At 40.6% G+C, this 12,374-nt stretch overlaps 2 protein-coding genes across 3 annotated transcripts; one reads left to right on the top strand and one right to left on the bottom strand.

Moving 5' to 3' along the window:
* Positions 1-239: 239 nt before the first annotated feature.
* On the bottom strand, positions 240-5,135 carry fuca2 (alpha-L-fucosidase 2). Its single transcript, XM_083791406.1, has 7 exons — positions 4,684-5,135; positions 4,003-4,190; positions 3,522-3,861; positions 3,165-3,375; positions 1,934-2,124; positions 1,551-1,659; positions 240-737 (listed from the first exon to the last, which is right to left on the bottom strand). Exons 1-7 carry the CDS (start codon positions 4,866-4,868, stop codon positions 600-602), a joined length of 1,362 nt encoding a protein of 453 aa, XP_083647532.1. The 5' UTR covers positions 4,869-5,135; the 3' UTR covers positions 240-599.
* Positions 5,136-5,383: 248 nt separating this feature from the next.
* LOC310877923 (putative deoxyribonuclease TATDN3) lies at positions 5,384-12,062 on the top strand. Of its 2 annotated transcripts, none has more exons than XM_083791929.1 (10): positions 5,384-5,475; positions 5,566-5,598; positions 7,411-7,484; positions 7,727-7,811; positions 7,926-7,988; positions 8,123-8,232; positions 9,528-9,583; positions 10,492-10,604; positions 11,092-11,169; positions 11,430-12,062. In XM_083791929.1, exons 1-10 carry the CDS (start codon positions 5,422-5,424, stop codon positions 11,571-11,573), a joined length of 810 nt encoding a protein of 269 aa, XP_083648055.1. In that variant the 5' UTR covers positions 5,384-5,421; the 3' UTR covers positions 11,574-12,062. The 2 variants fall into 2 exon arrangements, with proteins under 2 accessions (XP_083648055.1, XP_083648054.1); XM_083791928.1 differs by having other exon boundaries at positions 11,089-11,169.
* Positions 12,063-12,374: the final 312 nt, after the last annotated feature.

Raw genomic sequence — 12,374 nt, 5'->3', positions numbered from 1 at the left:
TCCAAATAAAGAATTTCAATCAATCCACGGCAAGTAAATGAGCTGGAATCTGGAGTCTAATCAGTACACTTCCGGCAAACGCTTTACTTTTTTAAAACATACTTTATTGAATGAATCGGAAGGTAGACCGTCCTAATAGGCTATCAAGTATTAAAGGTACAATCTACATCAGAACAAGGTGGACCCTCTTGTAAACAAGTGTAATAAAAAGTTTAAAATATTTCAGTTCAGTATTTACAAAAGTCATAATATTTACAATGTAAATATTATGACTTTTGTAAATACTGAACTTCATGCTTCCCTTTGGTCTAGAAGGCCTTTATATGCAGTATAATAAAACAAATCAAAATTATTAAACATATATTCATCGCCAGATATTTTCCCTGTATGTTGTTTAGGTTGTATATTTGTTTACGTTTACATCATTTTTACATTGAAATTTAACAACCATTTCCTCAGAAGCAAGTGACAGTGACGAGGCACCATTCAAAAACAATTTGAGAAACATAGTGTGTACTTGTTCATTAACAATGACCAACAGTATCCATCCAGACAGCCTGTAGCTTATCCAATTCCCTCACCAATGATACGGCTTCCCTTTAAGTGGCACCTGTCAGCTTCAGGGTCCAGGCCCACTGGCATGGCATCTGACTGAAAGACAGCTGGGGAAGGAGAACCCTCAATCCAATTGGGTTTACAGGCTCCCATATCAGAGACCCATGACCGAGAAGCACCACCTTATTTGGAATGAAAAACATAAAGTGGAAATTGAGTTTGCATCGTTCATCATTTTTTATATATAAAAATAGCCAGTCTGAGTCTACAAGATCTCAATGTGTTACATCATGATGCAAGCTTGTAGCAAGCTCTGCTATTTTTGAGTTCCTATGCATATCTCAGAAGCATGCCTTGATGTAGAAAATGTAACATTTTCAGGTTATGAAAAGTTTAGGAATTATACAAATGTAATTCCTAATAATAACTATGGCAAACGCATCCATGTAGTCATACTGTGACATTTGTTGTTAATCAAAATCTTCAGCTATAGGATGATATTGCACTGTGTCAAAGTGTAATTTGAACCCCTAACTGATCCCGATGAGCAGGTTGGCGCCTTGCATGGTTATCTCAGCAGTCAGTGTGTGTACTGTATTAAATGTGTGACTGTGCTATTGTATGTTATGAATGGGTGAATGTGAAGTAACATTGAGGAGCGCTTTAAATGGTAAGAGACAAGAAAGGCAGTCAATTTACCATAGTTTACTGTAGGCAAATTCAATTAGCCTAGTTAATATTGGCACACTTGAAAAATCTATAATATAGTAATGCAATAAAGTAGAAATCATACAGGATACTTGCAGTGGGATAGGAAGACATGAACTGAATTGGTATGCCAGATTTGTACGTTGGTGACACACCAAAAATAGCCAGTCTACAAGGTTAAGTTTCACATAGCCTTGCATTGTGAGCTTGTAGATGTGTTATATATTTTTGGTGAGCAATGAGCATGTACAGTATACATTTAGTCTACTGGTAGATAAGTACCATACCTGAGTCTTTCCTTCAGTAACCAAAGGTTCATGCAGAATAACAGATCCATCATTTGGCCACTCAAGAAGAATGGAATAGATGGCCTTTTCCTCCGTCTTGTAAATATACCTGCAGGAAAACAGTCATAAATGCAAAGTTGGCTGCTGGAAGTGGAAATAAAGTGATGGAGACCGACATGAGCTATGATCATTGTGATACAATGTGTGCAATACTGTAGTTGTCATGTATTTGTCTGTATGTTATAGATTGTGGTTATCAATTGTTTTTATTCATATTACAGAAACGATACAATTATAGTATACATCTATGCATTTATTAACAGCTAATTTATCACTCCGGATTTTATTGTGTGCATGCGCGACTGTGCGTGTGTGTGAGAGACCAGATTTTGGGGGTGACACTGTCGTTCTGAGCCCTCCATGGAGTTGTGTTGTAGATGGCCTCCCCGTTGACCCCAAGCCACTTCCCCATCTGTCCAAGTCGCTCCTCAAAGATGGGGGCAATCCTCCCATCATGTGTGGGTCCAATGTTCATAAGCAGGTTTCCACCACAGGATACCGTCTCTACCAAGGACTGAGGCACAGAGGAAGGTCAGAAATTAAGAAAATAATTACCAGAGAAGGGTAAAAAGGGAGAGACACAGACAGAGGGTGTAAGCACACCTAGGATTCCATGTGCAGACAAAAGCAGGCGTCTCTACCGGGTTTTTAAACAGCTGGTGGATGGAAATGAAGCCGACCTCGGCCAGATCCCTGGAAAAGCTTGCCCCCGTGGCGTGGGTGGAGCGGTCTAAAAACCAGTTAGAGTTCCTACAATGAGCAAGCCTCCCTCCTCGCCGCTCATCAGCGATGGTGAATGTAAAATCATGGTGTAAATAAAAAGCCTTGTGATAGGCGGCAGCAGCGTTTATGTATACCGGTAAATTAAATATAACCATCCCATGGGGCGCACTGCCTGCATGCCTCTGGGCTGCCTGTCAGCCTGTGTGTTACTCGATGTGTTAAGACTAAAAGCAGGCAGAGACGACCACAACTCTGTTGTGGTCTGGAAGAGTCATTCAAAAGTAAAAACCCTTTTACTTTTATATGACGCTTCCAGACCACAACGGAGTTGTGGCATGTCTCTGCCAGCGGACGGGTTGCGTCAACTTGCGTGAAGGAGCTACCTGGTTCTTCTTGTACGTGGGTGACTGGTCTATCTGGCAGGCCGTTACCACCACCTAGCGACATTATAGAGTTTTCATAAAGTGTGCGTTCTCATGTAGAGTGTCAACAAAAAATGAGAACTCAACAGACTTTGCCGTTTTCTCTGGAGACCGTCGCCGTCTGAAAGAGGCCTTAATCATACAACTGTGTGATGTGCCAACTGTGACAGGTGTATGAAAGCAGATGAATGAAATAAAGTCTCCATTCTCACCACCTAGGCTGGACAATAACTACTAGTAGTGTAACCGAAAGTACAGTAATGAGGAAGTAATGGGCCACAAGACGTTCTGGTAGGTTGGACAATATATAGCCCTGTACTTCTGGTTATACACCAGTACTTCTGTTCCAGGCATTATAAAGTTCATATCCTTGTGAGATGGAGATAAAACTGGAAGGATGGTTACTCACAGTCAAAAGCTGCTCAATGGTGAGGTAATCTTTCAGCTGTGCATTACGTCTGTAACCCCAGGACTTGGTGTCAATGGTCATGCAGTTTTCCCATTTATGTTTCAGCAGGTGTCCAGGCTGGTAGCGATCAGCGCAAGTGTAATAACCACCGTGGGTACAGATGGAGCCATAACCCCATCGATCATTTGTCACCACTGTGTCTCGCACAGGACTGCAGATGACACATGCTTGTTATTCACAGGTTTTAATCAACAGGGTTTATAGTAGGTGGAATGAAAATGAAACTCATGAAAGTCAGGTGACAGTCAGGTTGAAACTAGACATTATTAAACTGTTAGCTTTTTCTTTTCTCTTTACCTGTCATTGTAAAGCCAAGCCAGGAAGCCAGTGCTGTTCCAGTACTTATCAGGAGCATCACCATCCCCATCAGACCACAGAATGTCTGGTTTATACTTGGTGACAATTTCATACAGCTCAGGCAAGGTTTTAGTAGTAGGAAAGTAGTTGGTAGTAAAGACATTGGCTGCATCTTGTTCAAAGAGCGGGTTAAACCACTCAAAGAGAGAGTGGTAGAGCCCTAGATGCAGGTCGCTGTTAGCACGAAGAGCATTTGCCATTTCCCCAACCAAGTCTCTCTTAGGCCCAACATCCACTGCATTCCAGTTCCAGGAGTTCTTTGATCCCCATAGTGTGAAACCTAGGAAATAGAAAATATTCTATTGAAATATCTTTTGTAGGTCAATGACAATAGACATGCACTTCCTTTAGTCACAGCTAGTGAGCTCCAAAAGCAGCCAATAAATCAAGAAACATACTCAAGTGAATCTGAATACTGTACCTTCATGGTGTTTTGTTGTTAGTACAATATACTTTGCTCCTGATGAGACAAAGATATCAGTCCATTCCTTGGCATCAAAGAACTCAGCAGTGAATTGCGCTGCAAAATCTTGATACTTAAACTCCGGTGGGTAGTTTTTGTGCATAAATTCAACATAAGGTTGCATTTTCTGCTTCTGCCAATACCACCTGGAAGAAGTTAAATATCTCATTCATATTATTTAAATTTCTTAACCATGATGTCACTTTAACTGTTACCAGATACATGTTATAGTAGGCCTACACCGATCGTACTGCTATTTTCATAAGCTGGATATGTTTTCCAATTGCACAATAATAATTTCTGCCTACTGTAGAGCAGATAATTATTGGACTTGCACAGTATACTTGATTTAACTGTGCCTTCCTTTAATTGTGTGATTTGTTCCGAGTTCCTTCTTCTCCATTCTCACTTCCCATTATGAACTCTTACTGAGATGATGGGAGCTTGCACACAGAAATAAATATTTCTTTATCTTTCTCACCTGGCTTATTAGTCCCTTTCGGAACCTTGATCATAATGCCTTTTTTGTATTTGAGACGCCAATAACCAAAAATGTAGTACACTAGTACAGTACTATCAGGGTTCCGAAAGGGGCACTGTTGTCTGTAATCATGACGCGTTGAAAAGAAACAAACTTACCAAAACCATTCGCTGCCAAAGCTTGGAACAGAGAACACTCCCCAGTGTATGAAGATGCCAAACTTGGCTTGATCGTACCACTCCGGTAGTGGTCGAGAGTCTATAGATTCCCAGTTAGGCTCATATTTACTTCTGCAGGTACTGGCCATCATCAACACTACAGCAAATAGTGAAGCGATTGACATTTTCACTTAAGTCAAAACAAGGAAACAAACAAATGACACAGAACACGACCTTAGATAGTGCAGGATATCATGAATTCCCAAGGTGCTTGATCGTTACAAGTTCCAGTTTTGTTAATTTGATTCAGATGTGATAATACACTCTGATTTTACGTGATGATGATAGTGCACGAGAAGCGGTATATTCTTCTGCAACTGCCTGTTCCTGCTGGCTGCATAGAATCTGCAGCATAATGCGTAGAATAGATATATGCACGCGCTGCGCACTCCCTCCCCCCTACTTAACTGCTAACTTGAACTTCCGGGTGTCGTCCCTCACTACGTCGCTCTGGTCAAGGCCATTGATTGATTCATTCAGGGTTTGGGATGTTTGATTGCCAAGGCAATGGCTTATGGCTCTGATCATCAAGGGAAGAAAGTTAAGAAACCTATGTATATGGAAGAAACCCCCGCTCGCCCGGGCTGCTCTGTGACATTGAACTAATAGTACCAATTTGCAGACATGCGCAGTGTACATTGTTTTGGACGTTAGCGTGCTCACTGCTCAGCTGTACACATGTATGGATCAATTGACTGCCATTGTCATATCTCTGCAGGGGATTTTGACAAGGTACAGTATGTCAGAGGAGTGACAGTAATATATGCGGATAAACGTATTTGAACTCCTTTGATTTTTGTTAACGTTTCTCCTTTCTGTCAGGATATAGAAGAAGTAATAAAGAATTCAAGACAGGTATGCAGTCAGTCTTATTACTAGTACACTACACACTTAGCCCCATATGTGCCCTCTCCCTAGCTACAGAATGAGCGTAGGGAGAGGGCACATATGGGGCTAACTACACACTATGGCCCCTTTTCCACTATGGGGTGGAACCAGAACCAGAACTTTCCAGGACCCAGAACTACCAAGAACCATGTGTAGTTCCAGAACCAAGTTCTGCTTCCGTTTCCATATAACCAGAACCCAGAACCTGTTAAGTCTGCCCCCCCCCCCCCCCCCCCCCCCCCCTATTCCCCCACTGCTGAGTAGCTCGGCCGGCAGGGCCCCCTCCCCCTTGGCACGGCCGGGGGGGTCCCGGAATACAGAGATATTCATGTTTAAATAATGACTGGTTATTATTCAACAGTGGTGGAAAGTAGCTGTATATAGTATTCTACTTAAATACATTTCGGCCATTTGAAAATAGACAAACTACAAGCTCGATGAGACACGTGAGCTTGTAGATTGTCTATTTTCAAATTTATTTGCTTTATTGTACTTTTTTAAACCAATAATATGAACATATTTTTATATGCCACATGTGCCACAGCTGTGGCAGCCACATGCCACAGCTGTCACATATATTTCCTATACATAATAGATATACTGTATATGCACATACTGTAGTTTATATGAACATGGATATATGCAGCATACATTATATATAGGCTATATTTGCCGATATGGATTTCCTTTCCATGTGGGGAGTGGGACAACAGTAAAACACCCGTTTTAAATGCATTCGACCAGTTGTTCTCCAACCTTTACCTGTCTACAATATTTTGCTTAAACTGCAAGAGAAAAATATATATCATATAGGCTATAGCTCATATGATAAATGATAACCCACCTTTTGAATATAGCATTTAACATTGTGTGGGTTGCAATTATAGTGCCTCTTGAGCAGATTGAGCAAATTGTGCCATAACATCCAGTCCAGTTGTAATGTCAATATCAAGAAATGTGCAAATACAAATCATTTAACCGTTGTGCTAGTTGAATTTAATTCTTCCAATGTGTAGTATTGTGTACAGCACATTTCTAGTAATGATATGCCTAATGCCTTGCCCTGAAAAAGAAAGAAAATTCTGTTCTGGCAATTTAGAATAGATTAGATGGCGCTCTCGCGCGCGAGCACACGCACGCAAACACATACACGCACGCAAACACATACGCACACGCACACGCACACACACACATCTGCAGTTAGCCTAGCTGTTAGCTGTAGTGTAGAACAACAACTGCAAGCAAACAACTCGTCGCGACAGCTTTATGGCTCTCTCTCTCTCTCCCTCACGCACACACAAGCTCTGTCTCTCCCTCTCTCGTGGCCATAGTGTTTCTGTGTGCTTTTCCAGGTTATTTTTCTGTGTGTCCGCTGTCGCTGTGTCGCACTTAGGAGTTTAAAATGTGCGCTGTTGTGTTGTGTGCGCTTCTCCTCGCTCCGGTCTCCTCAGTGCTCAGAGTGCTGTCACCTCAGCTCGACCAATCGAGAGCAGCAGCGCTGCTGGCCCCGCCCATAGGTTCCCAGAACTCAGCGTTAGTACTACCTCAAAAGCAGGGCCGAAAAAAGGTTCTGAGAACCTGGTCTGAAACCGTGCCGTACCGCGCTGTGCGCTGTGGAAACAAACCCAGAACTAAAAAAAATAGGTTCAGGTTCTGGATAGTTCTGGTTCCACCCCATAGTGGAAAAGGGGCCTAAGTTAATATGTACACTTGACTGCATGAAAAAAATGATCAAGTATTTAAGTGATGTACACTACATTCTATGTTACACTTACACAGGCTGGACTGTTGGCAATTTTAGCAGTGGCAGAGCATGCTGGAGAATTTGACAAGATCATCCAGTTATCAGAGAGGTAACATGGTGGCAGTATAAAGTCTTTATCCTGTATTTTATATTGCTATAAGTTAAACTACAATACAGTAAGTAACACATTTCAACCCGGTGGTGCTGTAATGACAACTGCATTTCCCTTGGGAGCAGTATGGTCTGTCTATGAGCCTTGAGGTCCTTGTAATCATATACAGACCTATTAGCTTAATTTGTGAGGAATCTGTCAGTGAATGATTATAATGCATTTTGTTTTTCTTTTTGCAGATTTTCAGGTTTTATATTCCCTTGTTTAGGAGTCCATCCTGTTCAAGGATCACCCTCTGGTCAACAGAGGGGAGCCAATCTCCAGGTAAATATGGATTACTAATACTATGGCTAGGTGAGGACAATCCAAATCTTTGGATTCGTGTATGGGTTTCTGCAATAGTGAAATCTAATTGCTAATTTGCTTTGTTTAATACAGGATCTAGATGCTGCTTTACCCATCATAGAGAAATACAAAGACCACCTTGTGGCTATTGGGGAGGTAATGTACTGTATTCAACAAGTCTTCCTGATATCACTTAATTTAATGGCAGGCAGTGTAATTTCTCTTTGGTTCATAAATAAGCCACGTACATCAGTAACATTTGTGCTTTACTCTTTACTCTCTTTTAACAGGTGGGCTTGGATTTCACCCCAAGATATGTCAGTAATGACACTGATAAAGATAACCAGAGGCAGGTGCTCATACGTCAAGCAGAGATAGCCAAAACACTGGACCTGCCTCTGTGAGTTCTACCATACTGATATACTGTAAATGGAATAGAAAAACACTGGACTAACTGGTTGTTAGTATTGTTGCTGTAGTAAAATGTGTTCTATAATTCATTGTGTTTGTTGTTTCTTGTATTGACGCATAATAATATGGTGTAGAATATGTGAAGAGGTCGCAGTGACACTGATGAAGGCTGAATAGCCGAAACGTTTGTCCTGTGATGTATTGCAGAGAATAAAGCTTTTAAAAGTATATTCTTCAATTTACAATTTAGGCATTTAGCAGACGCTCTTAATCCAGAGCGACTTACATTAAGCAAGAACAAAAGCATGGGAATACATCACATAAAAGCATTTATCATGAAACATGCGTAAGCTAAGAAAGTAACAGTGGAATATCTATATAATGAAACTATACATATATACTACTATGCTATACATATGTACTATGGCGTGCTATGACTATATACAATGCAATTATAGTGCTGTCTACATAACATGCTATAAGTCTGTATCAAATGCTATCTAAGTCTACGGAAGTGCTATCTAAGGGGGTAGGGTAAGTGGCAGTGCTATGGGCCATGATGGAGTCTGAAAAGGTGGGTTTTCAGACTACGGCGGAAGATTGGGAGTGATGCTGCAGTTCTGACTGCAATGGGAAGTGCATTCCACAGTTTTGGAGCCAGAAGGGAGAAGAGTCTGGGACGTGTGGAGCGTTGTCCCGGCGTTTTTAGTGAGGGTACTTCAGCTTCCCTGCGTTGGCTGATCTGAGTGCGCGGGAGGGTTTGTAGGGTTCAATCATACTTGCAAGATATGGGGGAGCCATACCTTTGGTTGCTTTGAATGCCAGCATCAGAGTTTTATATTCTGTGCGGGCAGCGACCGGGAGCCAGTGGAGGGAGTGGAGCAGGGGGGAGACATGTGAGAATTTTGGCTGGTTGAAGACCAAGCGAGCTGCGGCATTTTGGATCAGCTGGAGAGGCTTAAGTGCGCATGCTGGTAGGCCAGTAAGGAGGGAGTTACAATAGTCGAGTTTTGACAAGACTGTTGTCTGGATTAGGAGCTGGGCTTTGTGTGTGCGACCTCTTCAGCTATTCTACAATAGTGATTTAAACTGGTAACGCACCATAAGTCAGAGCGAGGTGGTCACAAGAAAGTTATCTAATAATATGTTGTAGAAATGATCAAATTAAACTCAGCTCACTAGAGTATATATTATATATAAATATATATTATATTATTATTATACAAAGTTTTTAGTGCTAGCCTACTTTAAACATAGTTATTGTCTTGTGTCTTTAAATATTAGAAATGTTCATTCAAGGTCAGCAGGAAGACCTACCATCAACCTCTTAAAGGAACATGGTAAGTGCTAATTTATACTTTGTTACACAGCCATGTTGCTCTGGTCTGAGGACCCTTCGGCCCGAAACGTTACCACATTGAAGTAAAAGATATGTCTGGGAGCAGAAATTGTTGTGCAGAATTCATTATTCTTGATATGCTCGACAATATTTTGACAGATCGTAAAATGTTGTTGCACTGCTTGATGAACTATAAATTAGGCATACAAGTTTGATCACAAGAGCAGCTGTACAGAAGTCTTTCATTTTTCATTAGTCCTACAACTACAACCTATCTCAAACCCTCACCCTAAACCTAACCTCCCACGGGGCAGCACACCTAAACCCATGTCTAACCAATGACTAGTCTAAACTAAGTATGCACCCCTAAAAGGGTATGCATTGATTGGCATCCAAGTTCCTGCCAAACACCGCAGAGAATAGGGGTTCGAATCCTCCACAGTGCATCCTGCATGGCAAGAGCAATCTCTGTCGCTGCACACCCCATTGCAGTGATGCAAATAGCCTGCACCCTGCATCCTATAATAAAATGTCCCTGGGACCCATCTAAAAGACCACCCCTGGGTCCTGGGACGCATTACATTGAAAACCTATTTACACCACTGCCACTGAACACTGAACAAACTGTGTTTGGTCAGGGTGCCTGTTCAGTGAGGTGTGGAACTGAGAAGAATAGCATTTGACTGTCCTCTGCGAAAAACAACAATAGAGGCGCATGCTTAAAGTAAATGGAACGTCGAGTGGCAAAGCAACAGGCAAAGTGATCTTAACATTGTTTAACGTCGTTTAATGCAATCAGATTGGACTTTTCTGTTTGGATGTTTACTCTATAGTAAACAAAAAAAGAGAGATGTGTAAGATGTGTATACAGTATGTAAACTAAATGCAGCACCGTTGACATTTCACCAGGTGTCGAAAAAGTCCTACTCCATGCATTCGATGGGAAACCCTCAGTTGCCATGGAAGGAGTGAAAGCAGGCTACTTCTTCTCTATTCCACCATCTATAATAAGGAGTGAACAGGTATGACAGATTACTTATTTACTGTACACACACCACCAGTTTCACTGTAAAGGAACATACACCTTTTAAAGTTTTGGAGCATGATCCACATTACCTATCTTTCTCAACTGGTTTTACACCAACATAATGAAGTTTCATTTGACTATGGATTCAGGACCTAATAGTTAACTAACACAATATTAGTCTCTTCATGGTGTTGTTAATCGGCGACTCTGTCTGCATATATCATGATGGATCCCGACACACTTGGTTGAGAAACACCTGTTTATTTAGGTATAGTTGTACCAAATCACACCCAGACCGTCTGTCCCTGTGTATATGTCACACATTCAATACTAAACATTCCCCTGTGTTTGTATACAGTACAAGCACTTGTTACATAAATAAAACCACCACGGTCTGTTTAGGAAGCATGTTAACTTTTATTTTATTGACTTATTTCCCATTAAATGTTAATGATTAATGATTCTCTTCTCCGACCAAGAAGCAGAAGCTTGTGAAACAGCTACCCTTAGAGAGTATCTGTTTAGAAACGGATTCGCCAGCCCTGGGGCCAGAAAAGCAGGTAAAAATATCACAATATTGTATTACAATTATGCAATTAATTGAGGTTTTAATTGATTAAGTAGTTAAGTAATTGTAATTGCTAGTGAAGGGTGCACAGCTATTATTATTAATTCTGCCTTTGTAATTTATTTTTAGGCAAGATGTTTTTACTTCTCGTTTGTTCAAATGAATAAATTAATAATTAGGATCTTGTAACTTCAACAAATATTTGTATAATTATTATTTGCAAACTCATTCCTTGTTTTAATCCTAAAACAGGTGAGAAATGAGCCAAGGAACATCTCCATTTGTGCAGAGTACATCAGTAAGATCAAAGGGGTGCCCTTGGAGAAAGTGGTGGAGGTGACAACACAGAATGCCCTCCGACTGTTTCCAAAGCTTAAATCAGCCATCAGACCTTGACACGCCCAAGCCTTGGAAGATCATCTCATCATTAATCTCAGAAAAGTGTCTCTGAGATTATACATCCAAAGCTTTCTGTAACCATGGTCCATGTATCAGATTTTCTCCACATCAACTGAATGGGACTGTGTAGAAACATGGTGGAAGATGTATTCTGAGATTTGGATTGTAAAATCCAACTGGCCTATTATTATAAAATATTTTTTATTGAATTAATAAATATTAAAGTACTGACCAAATTGTAAGATGTGTTTCCTTGTAAAACTTTTGTTAAAAATATTTAAACTCTACTATAAGTAATTGATTGTTTTCCTTTGCCATAACCAAAACGTGTCAGATTTCATCTGTGCTATCACTGTGCTCACTGCTTACTGTAACTAAAATTGCATTGTGTGTAAACAGTGGTGGAATTTTATCATGCATGTAGCCTGTAAGTATAATTTAAAGACGGAGCGCTGTGTGGGCGTGTCTACATAAAAACGTCATTTTAACAAATACTGTACACTTTTTTTTTTTTTTAAAGTTCTTCCTCCTAATATACTTGATGGCTGATGATCATGTTTTAGGGTGGAAAAAATCATGGCACTCCCATCTTTAAGGTAGCCTAGCCTTGGACATGGTATATCATCAGACCCAAACTTCTTTATGCCCAAATGATACAGATATTTTGTTGCAATTTAGACATTTTAGAAACTTTCGACGATCATTCATACTTTTTTTGTTTGTTTTTACATTTTGGACAAAATAGCCAATTTTAAATGGATGACTAAATTTCCTGTTACGCCTTTGGAATGACCTTTT

Source organism: Protomyctophum parallelum (genome assembly GCF_964188405.1).
Source record: "Protomyctophum parallelum genome assembly, chromosome: 20".
Classification (NCBI taxonomy): Eukaryota; Metazoa; Chordata; class Actinopteri; order Myctophiformes; family Myctophidae; genus Protomyctophum; species Protomyctophum parallelum.
Note: the sequence above shows the minus strand (reverse complement) of the source record. Positions and strands in the feature narration are given on the sequence as shown.